Source organism: Corvus moneduloides, chromosome 1, assembly GCF_009650955.1.
Source record: "Corvus moneduloides isolate bCorMon1 chromosome 1, bCorMon1.pri, whole genome shotgun sequence".
Lineage (NCBI taxonomy): Eukaryota > Metazoa > Chordata > Aves > Passeriformes > Corvidae > Corvus > Corvus moneduloides.
In genome coordinates this window covers 357,523-371,514 of record NC_045476.1, presented here as the reverse complement: position 1 = coordinate 371,514, position 13,992 = coordinate 357,523, and the positions used below count along the sequence as shown (strand labels likewise).

The 13,992-nt window shown below is 69.0% G+C and overlaps 1 protein-coding gene across 2 annotated transcripts; it reads left to right on the top strand.

Annotated features, from left to right (window-relative positions):
* The first annotated feature begins 2,307 nt into the window (after positions 1-2,307).
* On the top strand, positions 2,308-13,927 carry NOS3 (nitric oxide synthase 3). Of its 2 annotated transcripts, XM_032121814.1 has the most exons (26): positions 2,308-2,480; positions 3,558-3,660; positions 3,967-4,115; positions 4,631-4,793; positions 5,260-5,351; positions 5,433-5,574; positions 5,807-5,946; positions 6,375-6,549; positions 6,905-7,006; positions 7,132-7,326; positions 7,858-7,931; positions 8,027-8,171; positions 8,325-8,429; positions 8,710-8,777; positions 8,863-8,979; positions 9,442-9,616; positions 9,744-9,873; positions 10,407-10,485; positions 10,832-11,019; positions 11,308-11,486; positions 11,752-11,962; positions 12,186-12,273; positions 12,448-12,569; positions 12,997-13,145; positions 13,435-13,629; positions 13,719-13,927. In XM_032121814.1, the coding sequence occupies exons 1-26, from the start codon at positions 2,344-2,346 to the stop codon at positions 13,839-13,841; spliced, it is 3,546 nt and encodes a 1,181-aa protein (XP_031977705.1). In that variant the 5' UTR covers positions 2,308-2,343; the 3' UTR covers positions 13,842-13,927. The 2 variants fall into 2 exon arrangements, with proteins under 2 accessions (XP_031977705.1, XP_031978491.1); XM_032122600.1 differs by lacking the exons at positions 12,997-13,145; positions 13,435-13,629; positions 13,719-13,927 and having other exon boundaries at positions 12,414-12,563.
* The last annotated feature ends 65 nt before the right edge of the window (positions 13,928-13,992 follow it).

Genomic DNA, 13,992 nt, shown 5'->3' with positions numbered 1-13,992 from the left:
ACTCCAGTCCTAGTCCACTTCAAGACCAGTTCAGTTCCTTCAGAGTCCAATCCAATCCAATCCATTCCCAGTCCATATTTAGCCCAGTCCTGGTCCTAGTCGCAATCAAAGATCAGTCCCAGACCAGTCAGGGTCTCAGTGCTGTTCGAGTCCAGACCAATCCCAGTCCCAACCATGGTTCTGGTCCCGATCCCAGTCCCACTTCAGCCCAATCCAGTCCCACGTCTCTTCCAGTCCTGGTGTCAGCCCTGGTCAGAGCCGAGTCCAGGCCCGGGTCCCAGTCCCAGCTCAGCGCAGTTCCACTCCAGTCCCAGTCTCAGTCCCGATCCCGACGCTGCTCTGGATGCTCCCGGTCTCTGTCCCAGGTGCTGAAAACGGCGCCGGCCCCGACCCGGCCCCGCCGCGGGGCCCGACCGCAGGGACCGACCGGAGTGACCGGACCCGAATGGACCAACCGGACCCGAACGGCCCCGAATAGACGGACCGAACCAACTGCTCTGACCGGACTGACTTGACCAACCGGACCCGACCAGCTCTGACCAGTCCCGACCAGACCGACTGGACAGACCGGCTGCGACGGGCTTTGAAATGGCCCCGATGAACCCGAACGGACCCAGACGGGCGTGACTGGACCTGAATGGATCGACTGGGCCCGACCGGACCCAAATGGACTGACCGGACATAAATGGATTGATCTGACTGACCAGATCGACCAGACGTGAATGGACAGACCAGACCAACCGGAGCTCAGCCGAGCCGGGCGGGGGGGACTGTGGGGTACGGGACGGCCGTGGGGCGGGGGGGCTGTGGGGCGGGGGGGCTGTGGGGCTGGAGGAGGCCGTGGGGAAGGGGAGGCGGTGGATTTGGGGGGACTGGGAGGCGGGGGGATGTGGGTGGGGGGCTGTGGCGTTGGGGGATCTGAGAGGGCGGGGGGGTCGAGCCCTGACCCTCAGCAGCCCCCGCCTGTCCCGCGGCCGAGCCCCGCCCCCCCGGGCGGGGCAGCCAATAGGGTGGGCGCTCTGTCGTGACAGACAGGCCGGTCCCGCCCCACGGCGCGTGGGGGCGGGGGCAGGGAACACCCCGGGGCTGGGGCGGCAACCCGGGACCCCCGAGACGGGGTGATCGAACCCCACTCCGGGGGTCCCTGCGGCACCCCCGCCCGGCTCTGCCCCCCACGCCGTGCCTCGGTCCCGCCCCGCGCCTCCCGGTTCCCCCCGCCCCGTTCTCCCCCCGCAGGAAGGAACCGCCGAGCCGGCACCGGGCGCGGTTTCCCGTCGCTGCGTGAGCTGCGGGCTGAGCCCCCCCCCGAACCTCCGGAGGGACCCACCCACCCGCACCGGGGGGACCCCGCACCCCCCCGACACCCCCCCGCACCCCAACAGCACCCCCGCCCCGGCTTCCCCCCCCCACCGCGACCCCCGCCCCACTCCGGGGTTACCGTAGGACCCTCCCCGCCGACAGCTGGGGTGAACCCCCCCCAACCCACGCGGCTTCCTAGGGTGCCCCCCGGGGACGGTCGAGGGGTGCACTCCCCCCTGCATAGTCCCCCCCCAGGGGTGCTCACCCGGGGGTCCCCGGGAGCGCCCAGCACATCAATGGCCGGAACTGGGTGGAAGCGGCGGGAAATGGAGGGGGGGTCCCGCCGGACATCCGCCCCATGGCTGGGGGGCTGGGGGGGGGTCCGGGAACCCCCTGGAGCACCCAGCTGCCCAGTGCAAAGGCGGGAAGGGGCACAGTGTCCTGTGGCCGGGATGGGGGACCCTGCCACCACGGCGGCCTCCCGAGTGCTGTGTGTCCCCCCCATGGGTGCTGTGTCCTCCCTCTGGGTGCCATCGCTGCGTCCCCAGGGTGCCATGTCCACCCCAGTGCCATGTGTTTGTTCCCCCGGCGCCATGTGCGTCCCCCCAGTTTCATGTCCCCCGTGGGTGCCATGTCCCCTTCAGTGCTGTGTCCCCCCCGGATGCCAGCTGTCCTCCCTCGGGGTGCCATGCATGCCCTCCAGTGCCATATATCCCCCCCAGTGCCATGTTCCCCCCCGTGCTGTGCCCCACCCGTGTGTCATGTGTGTTCCCCCAAGGGCCATGTCCTCGCCATGAGCGTCGTGTCCCCCTCTCTGGGTGCCATCGCTCCCTCCCCATGGCCACGTGCCAGGGGGCCGGGGGTCACACTGGGTTCGACGCCCCCCGGTGGGGTCTCCGGTGTGTCCCACGCCGCGTGGCGGTGGCAGTGACGGTGGAGGTGGCGGTGCCCATTGTGCACGGGGCGGGGGCGTCGCGGCCTCGTCACCACTTCCCCGGGCTGTAGGAAGCGGGAAGCGGCCGCTCCCGGCTCAGTGGGGCCGCGATGGGGAACCTGCCGGGGGTCCTGTCCGGAGCCCCCCGCGCCTGCCCCGGCCTCGGCCTCTGCTCGCGCCCGCGCGGCCCCGCGCCCGAGGACCCCCCTGTCACCGCTGCCTCCGCCGCTGTCACCGAGCCCCCCAAGTAGGTGCCCAGGTGGGATGGACGGGGTGGGATACGGAGGAATGGGGTGGAAAGGACGGACAGGGCACCGGGGCACCGGCGCTCACCTGCCGCAGCTCCGAGCCTCGACGGGGACCCCCTCCTCCCTCACGGGGACGTTCGCACATGCCTGGAGCCCACCGGAGACGTGTCCCCGGCGTGGAGGTGTCCCCGGCGTGGAGGCGTCCCTGCCGGGGTGGCTCGCATGGGTCACTGGGGCAGAACACGGAGCCCGCCGGCAGCAGAGCCCTGTGCGCATTGCCCGTGGCGTCGCGACAGTGTCTCCTGTCCCACGGCGTGGCCCCAGCAGCCCGTGGGACCCCCGGGGGTGCGCTGGGGCGAGCGGGATCTGGGGGCACATATGGGCACGTATGGGGAGGGGCGTATGGGGTCCGGTGGGGATGGAGGCTTAGGAACCCCCCAGCTCGGAGGAGACGGGGACGGGAGGGGGGTGTGTCCACCCCCCTCGGTGGCCCGGAGCCCGGTCTGACTCATGGCCATTGTTCACACTCACACGAGGGCCAGGAACGCCCCGCGCCCCCTCCATCCTCTGACCCCTCAACTTTTGACCCCTCCAACTCAGCCCTCCATATCTCGATCTCCCATTCCCTGACTTCCCAGCTCAGCTCCCCATCCCCTATTTCCCCTGCATCCCCTGATCCCCCCCAGCTCAGCCTCCCCAGTCTCTGCCCCCCCGGTTCAGCACCCCCATCCTCTGCGCCTCCTCACCCCCTGCCCTCCATTCCTTGCCACGCCCCGTCCCCACGAAGTTGACCCGAGGGCTCGAGACCCGCCCACCCCCCCCGCCTCCAGCACTAGAAGTCCCCGGACCTCCCCCACTGCCCCCGCCACAGCCCACCCACTGCTCCCCTCCACCCAGTGCTCTCCTGTCGCCGTCCCCTCGGACAGGTCCCCGCACCCCGAGGCGGTCCCGGTGTCAGAGCCGCGGGAGCAAGTGCGGGGGAGGTGGATGGGTTTCTTCCCAAGTCCCCCGAGACCCCCGGCTGGGCCCCCCCCCCGCCCGGACAGGGCTCAGGGGTGTCCCGTGTCACCCTCCAGCCCTGCGCCCTCCTCCCCGGCGGAGCCCCCCCGCTTCGCTCGCCTGAAGAACTGGGAGACGGGGAGCATCAGCTACGACACGCTCTGCGCGACTGCGGGGCAGGTCCGGGGGGCGCGGGGCGCGGCTGAGGGGAGCGGGAATGGGGCACGGGAATGGGGTGTGGGGCTGGCGGGGTGAGAAGAGAGGGCGCAGGGATAGCGGCAGAGGGCTGGGGGTGCAGGTTGGACTTGCATATTGGGGGGCTGCAGGATAGGAGGCAGATGGGGGGGCAAAGTCAGGGGGCGGGGCTGGGGGTGCAGGTTTGGGGGGTGCCGGGGTGACAGGCACGGGCGGGGCGGTGTGGAAGGGGATACAGGGACCGGGACGTCTGTCCCGGCGGTCTGGGAAGCTCACCAGATCACCCCCCAGGAGCTGCCCTGCTCGGGGCAGCGCTGCCTGGGGTCCCTGGTGCTGCCGCGGCCGCTGCCCGCCCCCACCCCCGAGGGGACGCGACCGCCCGAGGAGCTGCTGGAGCTGGCCCGGGACTTCATCACCCAGTACTACGTGTCCCTGCGGCGGTGAGCGGGGACGAGACCCCCACAACAGACATGGGCACCCCCACAGCGGGCATGGGCGCCCCGCGGCCCCGGGGCACCCACAGCCCAGCCTCAGCCCTGTCCATGGCCCCATTTTCACCCCAGAGCACCCCACTGCCTCGCCCTCCCCTGCACCAAGGCACCCCACAGCCCCAGGGCACCCCACAGGCCCGCCCCTGCCCAAAACACCTTTATATCCCTATCCCTTTCCTGAGACACCCCAAAAACCCACCCCTGCCCCAAAGTATCCCCAGCCCCATCCCTGCCCAGAGCACTCCACATCCCCATCTGCACGCCAGGGTACCCCCATAGCTCCAGAGATGTCCTAGGGTGCCCCATATCCCCACCCCTGTCCCAAAGCACACCCATATCCCCATCCCTGCCCCAGAGCACCCCGCACCCCTGTACCTGCTGGGCCCCCGCCCCCGGGGCTGCCAGTGTCTGGGGGTGCTGGGGGGTGGTCCCAGTGTCCGTGGATGCTGAGGGTCCCCCTGCAGGGAGAACTCCCCGGCACACACGCAGCGGCTGCGGGAGGTGGCCGCCGACATCGCGGCTTCGGGCTCGTACCGGCTCCGGGAGCCCGAGCTGGCGTTCGGAGCCAAGCAGGCCTGGCGGAACGCGGCGCGCTGCGTCGGCCGCATCCAGTGGAACAAGCTCCAGGTGCGGCCCCACCCGCGGGACCCTCACCCACGACAGCCCACGGGGACACCAACACGGGAAGACCTCAAACTCCTGGGGACACCAAACCACAGGGACCCCAACTCCCCGCACAGGAATGCCACCCCATCTCACGGGCACCCACCAGGACCAACCCCCCCACGGTTACCCCCACGCCACGGGGACCCTCACACCATGTCCTGTGTGCTGCGGTGACCCCCACCCTACAGAGACCCTGCCTTGCACCTGTTCCATGGGGACCCCCAGCCCAGGGGAACCCCTCGGGAACCCCTGTCCTACGGGGACCCTGGTTCCGCAGGGAACTCCCACCCCAACAAAGACCCCATGCCACCGCCGCCCCATGGGACCCCTGTCCCAAGGGACCCCCTGGCCTGCAAATTCCCCAGGGGGACTCCCACCCCACCTGGCCCGCAGGGGTCCCCCACACCCCACCCTGTCCCTCCCGCAGGTCTTTGATGCCCGGGACTGCGCGGGGCTGGGGGAGATGTTCAGCCTCCTGTGCTCCCACATCCAGTTCGCCACCAACCGCGGCAACATCCGGTGAGAATCCCCCCGGCCCCCCCCGACCCCCGCGGCTGCAGGGTGTCCTGACGGCCCTCCCCGCCCCCCCCTTCCCCCCAGGTCCGCCATCACCATCTTCCCCCCGCGGGCGCCGGGACGCGGCGATTTCCGCATCTGGAACTCGCAGCTGATCCGCTACGCGGGGTATCGGCAGCCTGACGGCTCCGTGCGAGGCGACCCTGCCAATGTGGACATCACCGAGGTGGGGGAGCCCCTGCGCCCCCAGGCCCCCTCACCACCTCCCCATCCCTCCTCTATCCCCTCTCCATCCCCTGCTCAATCTTCCCTCCATGCCGCCCTCCGTTCCCACTTTATCTCTCCTCCATCCCCCTCCTCATACTACTCCGTCCACCTCTCCATCTCCCCTCCATTCCCCCGATCTCTGCACCCCCAAACACTTCCTGGTGGCCCTCCCTGACGCTTTCCCCTCCCAGCTCTGCATCCAACATGGCTGGACCCCCGGGGGGGGCCGCTTTGATGTGCTGCCGCTGCTGCTGCAGAGCCCCGACGAGTCCCCTGAGCTCTTCCCGCTCCCCCCGGAGCTGGTCCTCGAGGTGCCGCTGCAGCACCCCACGTGAGTGGGGCTGTGACCCCCCAGAATCCCTCTGGCTGCGGGACTCTCCCAGTGCCCTGGGCTGAAGTCCCACAGGGTCACCTCGGGGGAGGGGATGGAGGCTGGGGAACCCCCCTGGGAACATGGGGCAGACATGGGTCTGATCCCATCCTTGATGGATACTGGGGTGCTGGGCTCGTCCCTGGCTGGGATACTGGGATGCTGTCCCCTTCCCCGGCTGGGATACCGGGTTGTTGACTCCCTCCCGGGCTGGATTCTGGACTATTGGGATGCTGATCCTCTCCCTGACTGAGCTATTGGTGTGCTGACCCCCTCTCCGGGTGGGATACTGGGACACAGGTGGGATTGGGGTTGGGTGCCCACACCGGGGGCCGCGGGGCCGCTGTGGGTCTGTGAGGGTGCGCCCACAGCCCTTCCGTGCCCCCCAGGCTGGAGTGGTTCTCGGAGCTGGGGCTGCGCTGGCATGCGCTGCCAGCCGTGGCCAACCTGCTGCTGGAGATTGGGGGTCTCGACTTCCCCGCGGCGCCGTTCAATGGTTGGTACATGGGCACCGAGATCGGCTCCCGGAACCTCTGCGACCGCCACCGCTACAACGTGCTGCCTGTGAGCCCCCGGCCCCCCGGGACCCCACAGGGACAGCCCTCGCACCCCACTGCAGTCCCCCCAGGATCCCTCCTGGGAGCCCCCTGCTACTCCCCAAGATTTCCACACTGGACCTCCCCGGAACCCCCCAGGGACCCCCACTGGGACCACTCTGGGACCCCCTTCAGGCTCATCCAGGGACCCTCACCAGAACCCCCCTGGGACTCCCACCGGGACCATGCTTGGGTCACCCCCAGGACCTCCCCCAGGAGCCCTCTGGTACCCCAAACAGGACACCACTAGGACCCCATCCGGGACCCCTCTGGGACCGCCTGGCTGACCCCCTGGCCAACCCTGCCTTGCTGACCCCCCACAGGAGGTGGCCCAGCGCATGGGGCTGGACACAGGGACAAGCTCATCCCTCTGGAAGGACCGGGCAGCCGTGGAGGTGAACGTGGCCGTGCTGCACAGCTTCCAGGTGGGACCCCTTCTGGGCCCCCCAGTGCTGGGAGCCCCACACTGCTGGGCCATAGGAACCCCACATCCCTGCACCCCCCATCCCCATAAATGGTCCAAGTACCCATTGCCCCCCTGTCCCCGCAGGTGGCCCAGGTGACCATCGTGGACCACCACGCAGCCACCGAGTCCTTCATGAAGCACCTGGCGGCGGAGGGGCGGGCGCGGGGCGGGTGCCCTGCGGACTGGGCCTGGATCGTGCCCCCCCTCTCGGGCAGTCTCACACCTGTCTTCCACCAGGAGATGGTCAACTACCACCTGAGCCCCACCTTCCGCTACCAGGTGGGACCCCTGCCCCACACATCCAACCCCGTGGCTCCCCAGCCCCTCTGCCCCCCTCCCAGGGCTGGAGGTGCCAGAAGCAGCGGCTGGTGCTGCAGCCCCAGGTCACTGAGACCCTCGGTCAGCTGGCACTGACCCCCCTGGATCCCCGAGGACTTTCTGGGACTCCCCCAGGCACTGCAGATCCCTACGGAACCCCCAACCCTCTGCGTCACCCTCCACCGGCATCTACCCCACGGCTGCCCCCGGGACACCCCACAGCACCCCCTGAGCACCCTCTGGGACACCCCCAGCACCCAGCTGAGGGTCTCCCTCAGCCCCTCTGGGAGTCCTCCAGCCCCCCTCGAGCCCCCATGACCCCCAGTTCACTTTCTGGTACCAGGCGGGTCCAGCCCCACAGACCCCCAACACCTCTTCCCCACAGCCACCCCCCCTCCTGCTCCCCAATCCCACAGACCCCCAACCCCTCTGCCTCACTACTCCCCCCCCACGGCCCCTCTGCCCCACAACCGGCCCCTTCGCGCCCCACAGCCGGACGCCTGGAAGGTTTACGTGTCCAAAGGCACCACTGTCACCCGGAGAAAGACCTTCAAGGAAGTGGCCAAGTAGGTGAACCCCATGATGCTGGGGATCCCCTGGGAGTTCTGGGATCCCCTGGGAATCCCATGCTGATCCCATGGTGGCCCTGGGGATCCCACAGCGCTGTCAAGATCTCGGCCAAGCTCATGGGACACGTGATGGCGCGACGGGTCAAGGCCACCATCCTCTATGCCACGGAGACTGGGAAATCACGGACTTACGCTTGGAATCTGTGCCAGCTCTTTCGACGGGCATTTGATCCCAAGGTTTGGAGGAAAAAGGGGGAGAACTGGGACAGCTCCCCTCACCCACCTCCCCCCACGGGGCCAAAGGCCAAATGCCCTGTGGCAGGGGTTTGGGCGAGGGGACGCGCCGGGTGCAGCTCTGTGGAGGGATCCTAATCCTGGGATTCCATGAAGGTGCTGTGCATGGATGAGTATGATGTGGTGGCCCTGGAGCATGAGACCCTGGTCTTGGTGGTCACCAGCACATTTGGGAATGGGGACCCTCCAGAATGTGCTGAGGTAGGGATGGGATGAGAGGAGGATGCAATGGGGATGGGGATGGGGATGGGGATGGGATGAGATGAGATGAGATGAGATGAGATGAGATGAGATGAGATGGGATGAGATGGGATAAGATGGGATAAGATGGGATAAGATGGGATAAGATGGGATGGGATAGGGAGGGGGATAAAGATGAAGTTGGGGTTGGAGATGGGATGGGGGTGAGATGGACATGGGAGGAGATGGGATGAGTATGGGGTGGGGATGGGATGTGGGAGTGACATTCTGCCCCCCACAGAGCTTCTCCAAGGCACTGATGGAGATGACATCGCCCTACACTGGCACCTCCCAGGTGGAGCCGCCCATGTGAGCACCCTGAGGGTCCTGGGGGGTCTCCACTGGGGCCGGGGCAGGATCCCCCCTCACCGTCCTCACCCTCCTAACCCCCCAGGAGCTACAAGCTGCGGTTCAACAGCGTCTCCCAGTCCGACCAGCTCGTGTCCTCCTGGAAGAAGAAGCGGCGGCAGCTGAGCAACACAGACAGTGCGGGAACCTTGGGAGCCCTGCGGTACCGAGGCCACGGGGATGGGCATGGGATGGGCATGGCCACAGGGACAGAGCATGGCCATGGGGATGGGGATGGGCGTAGAATGGGCACGGGATGGGTACTGGGATGGGGTTCTCAGCCTGGGCATGTTGGGAGTCCTGTGGTACCGAGGCCACACGGATGGGCATGGTCACGGCCGTGGGAACAGGGATGGGGTGGGGTCCTTGGCCTGGGCACGCTGCCCTGCTGGGGCTTGGGGCTCACACCGGCACTGGCAGCTCCAGCCCCGGCTGCCCTGCAGATGTGGGAGGGGCAGGAGCTGCCCCCGAGGTCCCCAACCCTGACCCCCTCATGTAATGGCCTGACCCCTCTGGCTTTGGGGACCCCCCACACTGCGTCCCCCCCCGGTTGGTGGTGTTCAGGTCGGGGTCCTGGGCATACCTCCACATTCCTGGGGACCCTCACCCCCCCTTCTCCCCCCAGGTTTGCGGTGTTCGGGTTGGGGTCCCGGGCGTACCCTCACTTCTGTGCCTTTGCGCGGGCCGTGGACACGCGGCTGGAGGAGCTGGGGGGGGAGCGGGTGCTGCCCCTGGGCGAGGGCGACGAGCTGTGCGCCCAGGAGGAGTCGTTCCGCACCTGGGCACGCCAGGTGTTCCAGGTACGGGGCTGGGGGGGCTCAGGATCCGTTCTGCACCTGGGCATGCCTGGTCTGCCAGGTCCGAGGGTTGGGGGGCACCCACAGGCCCCCCTGCTCGGCACCCACTGCACCCCCCCCGTACCCCCAGGCTGCCTGCGAGACCTTCTGCGTGGGGGACGGCGCGGGGGGCGCCGAGGAGCTGTTCGCCCCGCCCCAGGGCTGGAAGCGCCAGAGGCACCGGCTGGTGCCACAGCCCCAGGCCACCGAGACTCTGGCCGGTACTGACTCCTCCGGGACCCCCCCCCCCGACCCCTGCGGGACCTCCCTGTGTCACCTCGCACCTGTCACCGGCATCTGCCCCGTGTCCCCCGGGACACCCCATAGCACCCCCCGAGCATCCTGGGGGATCCCCTCGCACCCCACAGCTCTGGGAGGCCACCTCCCAGACACCCCCCCAGGGACTCGTCCAGCCCCCTCATGACCTCCCCAAGACCCTTTGGTTCCCCCCAGCCCTCCTGTCACCCCATGAGTCCCCAGCCCCCGTGCTCCTCCGTGTCCCCCCAAATCCCTGCTCCTTCCCAGCCCCTCCGTGTCCCCTCGTGACCATCCAGTCCCTCCAGTCCCCCTATGACCCCTCAGCCCCCCATGTCCCCCAGCCCTACATGTATCCCTGTGTCCCCATGTGTCCCCAGCCTCCCGTGTCCTCCTACAACCACCCGTGACCACCAGCCTCCCGTGCTCCCCTAATCCTCCGTACCCTCCCCTGCATTCCGTGTCCCCACTTCCCCCATGATCCCCCCGCGCCCCCCAGGACTGTCCCAGCTGCACAAGCGCCAGGTGTTCCCCTGCTCGGTGCTGTCTGTGGAGAACCTGCAGAGTGAGGAGTCCAGGTGAGATCCCCCCGCGCAGGGACCCCCACCTCCCACCCCACCCACCCCCGGGATCTCCCGTTCCCCTCCACTCCCGGGACTCCGGGGTCCCCCCATCCCGCGGACACCCCCCACTGCTGGGACCCGCGGGACCGCTTTCCCCCCCATCCCGTGTCTGCCCCACCTCGTCCCGCGCTGACCCCTCCTGCACCCCGCTGACCCCTCGCCCCTCCCGTCATTCCAGGCCCCCCTCACCGCTGCCCCTCCCGCACCGTGGCACCCTCCACCCCCGCTGTCCCCCTTGCACCCCCAAAGCCCAGACCCCCCGTTCCCCCAGTCCCCCCCGCTGACCCCCCGTGCCCCCCAGCCGGCAGACGCTGCTGGTGCGGGTGGGCTGCGCAGAGCAGGGGGGGCTGCGGCACCTGCCCGGGGACCACCTGGGCGTGTTCCCCGCCAACCGCGAGGAGCTGGTGCGGGGTGTCCTGGAGCGCGTGGAGGACCCGCCGCCCCCCGAGCAGCCCCTGGGGATGGAGAGCCGCGACGGGGACCCCGCCGGTACGGAGCGGGCACGGGGAGGACTGGGGGAGAACCTGCCGGTACGGAGGGCACGGGGGGGATTGTGGGGGGACCCTTCGGTACCGGAAGGGGACAGGAGGGGGTCCCGCCGCTACGGACCGGGGAAAGATGGGGAGGGGCTGAGACTTGGGAAGAGAAAGAGGAAGGGGCTGGGGAAGGGAATGGGAAGGCGCTCGGACTTGGCTGGGTGGGAAGAAGAAGGAAAAGAGGAAGGGCCTTGGGAAGGGCACAGGACAGAAGTGAGCGCCCCGATCCCCCCATCCCCAGGCGGGTCCACCCCCGGGCCGTGCTGGGTGCCGCAGGACCGGCTGCCCCCCTGCACCCTGGCCCAGGCTCTCACCTTCTACCTGGACGTGGCGGCCCCCCCGACCCCCCAGTTCCTGCAGCTCCTGGGCTCGCTGGCCCGGGACCCCGCGGAGCGGGAGCGGCTCCAGCGCCTGGCGCAGGTGAGGGGGAGTGGGGTGGGGGGTCACCACCCGGAGAGGGGCGGGGGGTACTGGGGTACTGGGGTGCTGGGAGGTTGACCTCCCCCCGTACTGGGATGCCGGTTACCTCTCAGTCTGGATACCGGGATGCTGATCCCCTCCCTCAGCGGATACTGGGATGCTCCCCCACCCCGGGTGGGTGCTGGTCCCCTTGCTCGGGTGCCAGGCACGGGGGGGCCCGGGGGCCGGGTGTGGGATCCCCGCTGTCCCAGCCTTGTGCCCGCAGGACGCTCGGCTGTACGAGGAGTGGAAGTGGTTCCGGTGCCCGACGCTGCCGGAGGTTCTGGCCGAGTTCCCGTCCGTGGCTCTGCCGGCCGCGCTGCTGCTCTCCCAGCTCCCACTGCTCCAGCCCCGCTACTACTCCATCAGCTCCGCGCCCGGCGCCCATCCGGACGAGATCCACCTCACCGTGGCCGTCGTCACCTACCACAGCGAGAGTGAGCGGGGGCAGGGGCGGGGCCGGGCGCGGTCGGGCACCTCCAGGGCACCTTCAGGGTTTCCAGCATTTCTCCAGTGTCCCCAGAGCATCTTCAGGTCCCCCCATTCTCCAGCCCTGCCCGGGCACAGAGGAGTCGCCAGTCCCTGCGGGAGGCTCTGTGAGGGGCTGCCTTTGGGGGTGCCACCTGCCGCACCCCCACCAGCCCCCTCTGGTCCCCACAGACGGGCAGGGTCCCCTCCACTACGGCGTCTGCTCCACGTGGCTGGCGCGGCTGCAGCCCGGGGACACAGTGCCAGCCTTCATCCGGGGGTAAGGGATCACCTGTCCTCCCGCATGTGTCCCCCCCGCTATCCCTCTCTGTCCTCCTCAGATGCTCCCCTACACGTCCCCTGCCTACCCCTATTCCCCCCAACCTACCCCCCGCCTGCCCTCCCCCCATTTCCCGACAGCTCAAGGGCCCCCAGTGACCCCCGACTGCTGCAGGGCCCCCTCGTTCCGGCTGCCGCCCGCCCCTGACACCCCCTGCATCCTCGTGGGCCCCGGCACCGGCGTCGCGCCCTTCCGCAGCTTCTGGCAGCACCGGCTGCATCTGCTGCGCGCCGGAGGTGGGGACAGGGGACGGGGCTGGGGACATGGGGACACGGGGGGCTGGGGATGGGGGGCAGGGGCGATGGGGGGCCAGGGACAGGGGGATGGGGAAACAGTGACATGGGGAAGGGGACATGGGGACAGGTGGTTGGGAGGATCTGGGGACGGGGACTGGGAGCTGGGGATGGGAGGGATGCGGGGGTGTGGGGTATATGGGGACATGGGCACAGGGACACAAGAACATGGTGGCACTGGGAGGCAGGACAAGAGATGGGGACAGTGAGCAAGGGGTTGGGGACGTGGGGACATGGGGAAGGGATGGAGACTGGAGACGTAGGGACATGGGGATGGGGAGATGTGGGGACAGGGGGGGCTGCAGGACAGGGGTGAGCGAGGCTGTAGGGACGTGGAGTGTGGGGACACGAGGACATTGTCCCCCTGCAGGTGGCCCCCTGGGCCCCATGGTGCTGGTGTTCGGATGCCGCTCATCTGCCCTGGACCACATTTACCGAGAGGAGATGGAGGAGGCGCGGGAGCAGGGGGCCCTCAGCCAGGTGCTCACGGCCTTCTCCCGTGAGCCCGGGACCCCCAAGGTGTGACGGGGACAGGGGTGGGATGGGGATGGGGACTGAGACCGGGATGGGATGGAGACAGACTGGGATGGGCTTGGAGCTGGGGAGGGAGGTATGATGGGGACAAGGACAAGGTGAGGATGGAAATGAAGGAGACAGGGATTAGTGGGGGACACTAAGCCAGCGATGGAGGTGAGGGGCTGGGGACACGGACAGGGACAGGGACAGCACACAAAGGATCAGGGCAAGGATGGGAACCTGGGGACAGGTTGGGTGGGTGCAGGATGCCATCGTCCCTGTGTGTCCCCAGACGTACGTGCAGGACGTGCTGCGGGCGCAGCTGGCGGCCGAGGTGCACCAGGTGCTCTGCCAGCACGGGGGCCACATGTACGTGTGCGGGGATGTCACCATGGCCACCGAGGTGCTGCAGACCGTGCAGCACATCCTGGCCCAGGAAGGCAACATGACACTGGGGCAGGCGGGGGACGTCATCAGCGAGCTGAGGGTAAGGGCTCGGACACGGGGACACCACAGGGGACACACCTGTGGACACCACGGGGGACACCGGCCCCGGCCCTGACACCTGTCCCGCAGGACAAGAACCGCTACCACGAGGACATCTTCGGGCTGACGTTCCGCACGCAGGAGGTGGCCCTGCGCATCCGCAGCCAGTCCTTCTCCCTGCAGGAGCGGCGCCCGCCGGGCCCGGCGCCCTGAGTGCGGGGACACGGGGGTCCCTGTGGCTGCGCCCCCGTCCCGCCACCCCCCAGTAAAGGTTTAGTTTTGATACCCCCGGCCCCACACTTCGGCTCCCGCAGTGGCACTGGAGGCTTGGGAGCTGGCACAGGGCAGGATGGGCTTTGTGACA

Bases quoted from the DNA above. Each gene is read 5' to 3' on its own strand.
- NOS3 (XM_032121814.1), top strand. From the start codon at position 2,344: ATGGGGAACCTGCCGGGGGTCCTGTCCGGAGCCCCCCGCGCCTGCCCC. The intron at 11,963-12,185 runs GTGAGCGGGGGC...TGGTCCCCACAG, and splicing joins CGTCACCTACCACAGCGAGA to ACGGGCAGGGTCCCCTCCAC. The intron at 12,274-12,447 runs GTAAGGGATCAC...CGACTGCTGCAG, and splicing joins GTGCCAGCCTTCATCCGGGG to GGCCCCCTCGTTCCGGCTGC.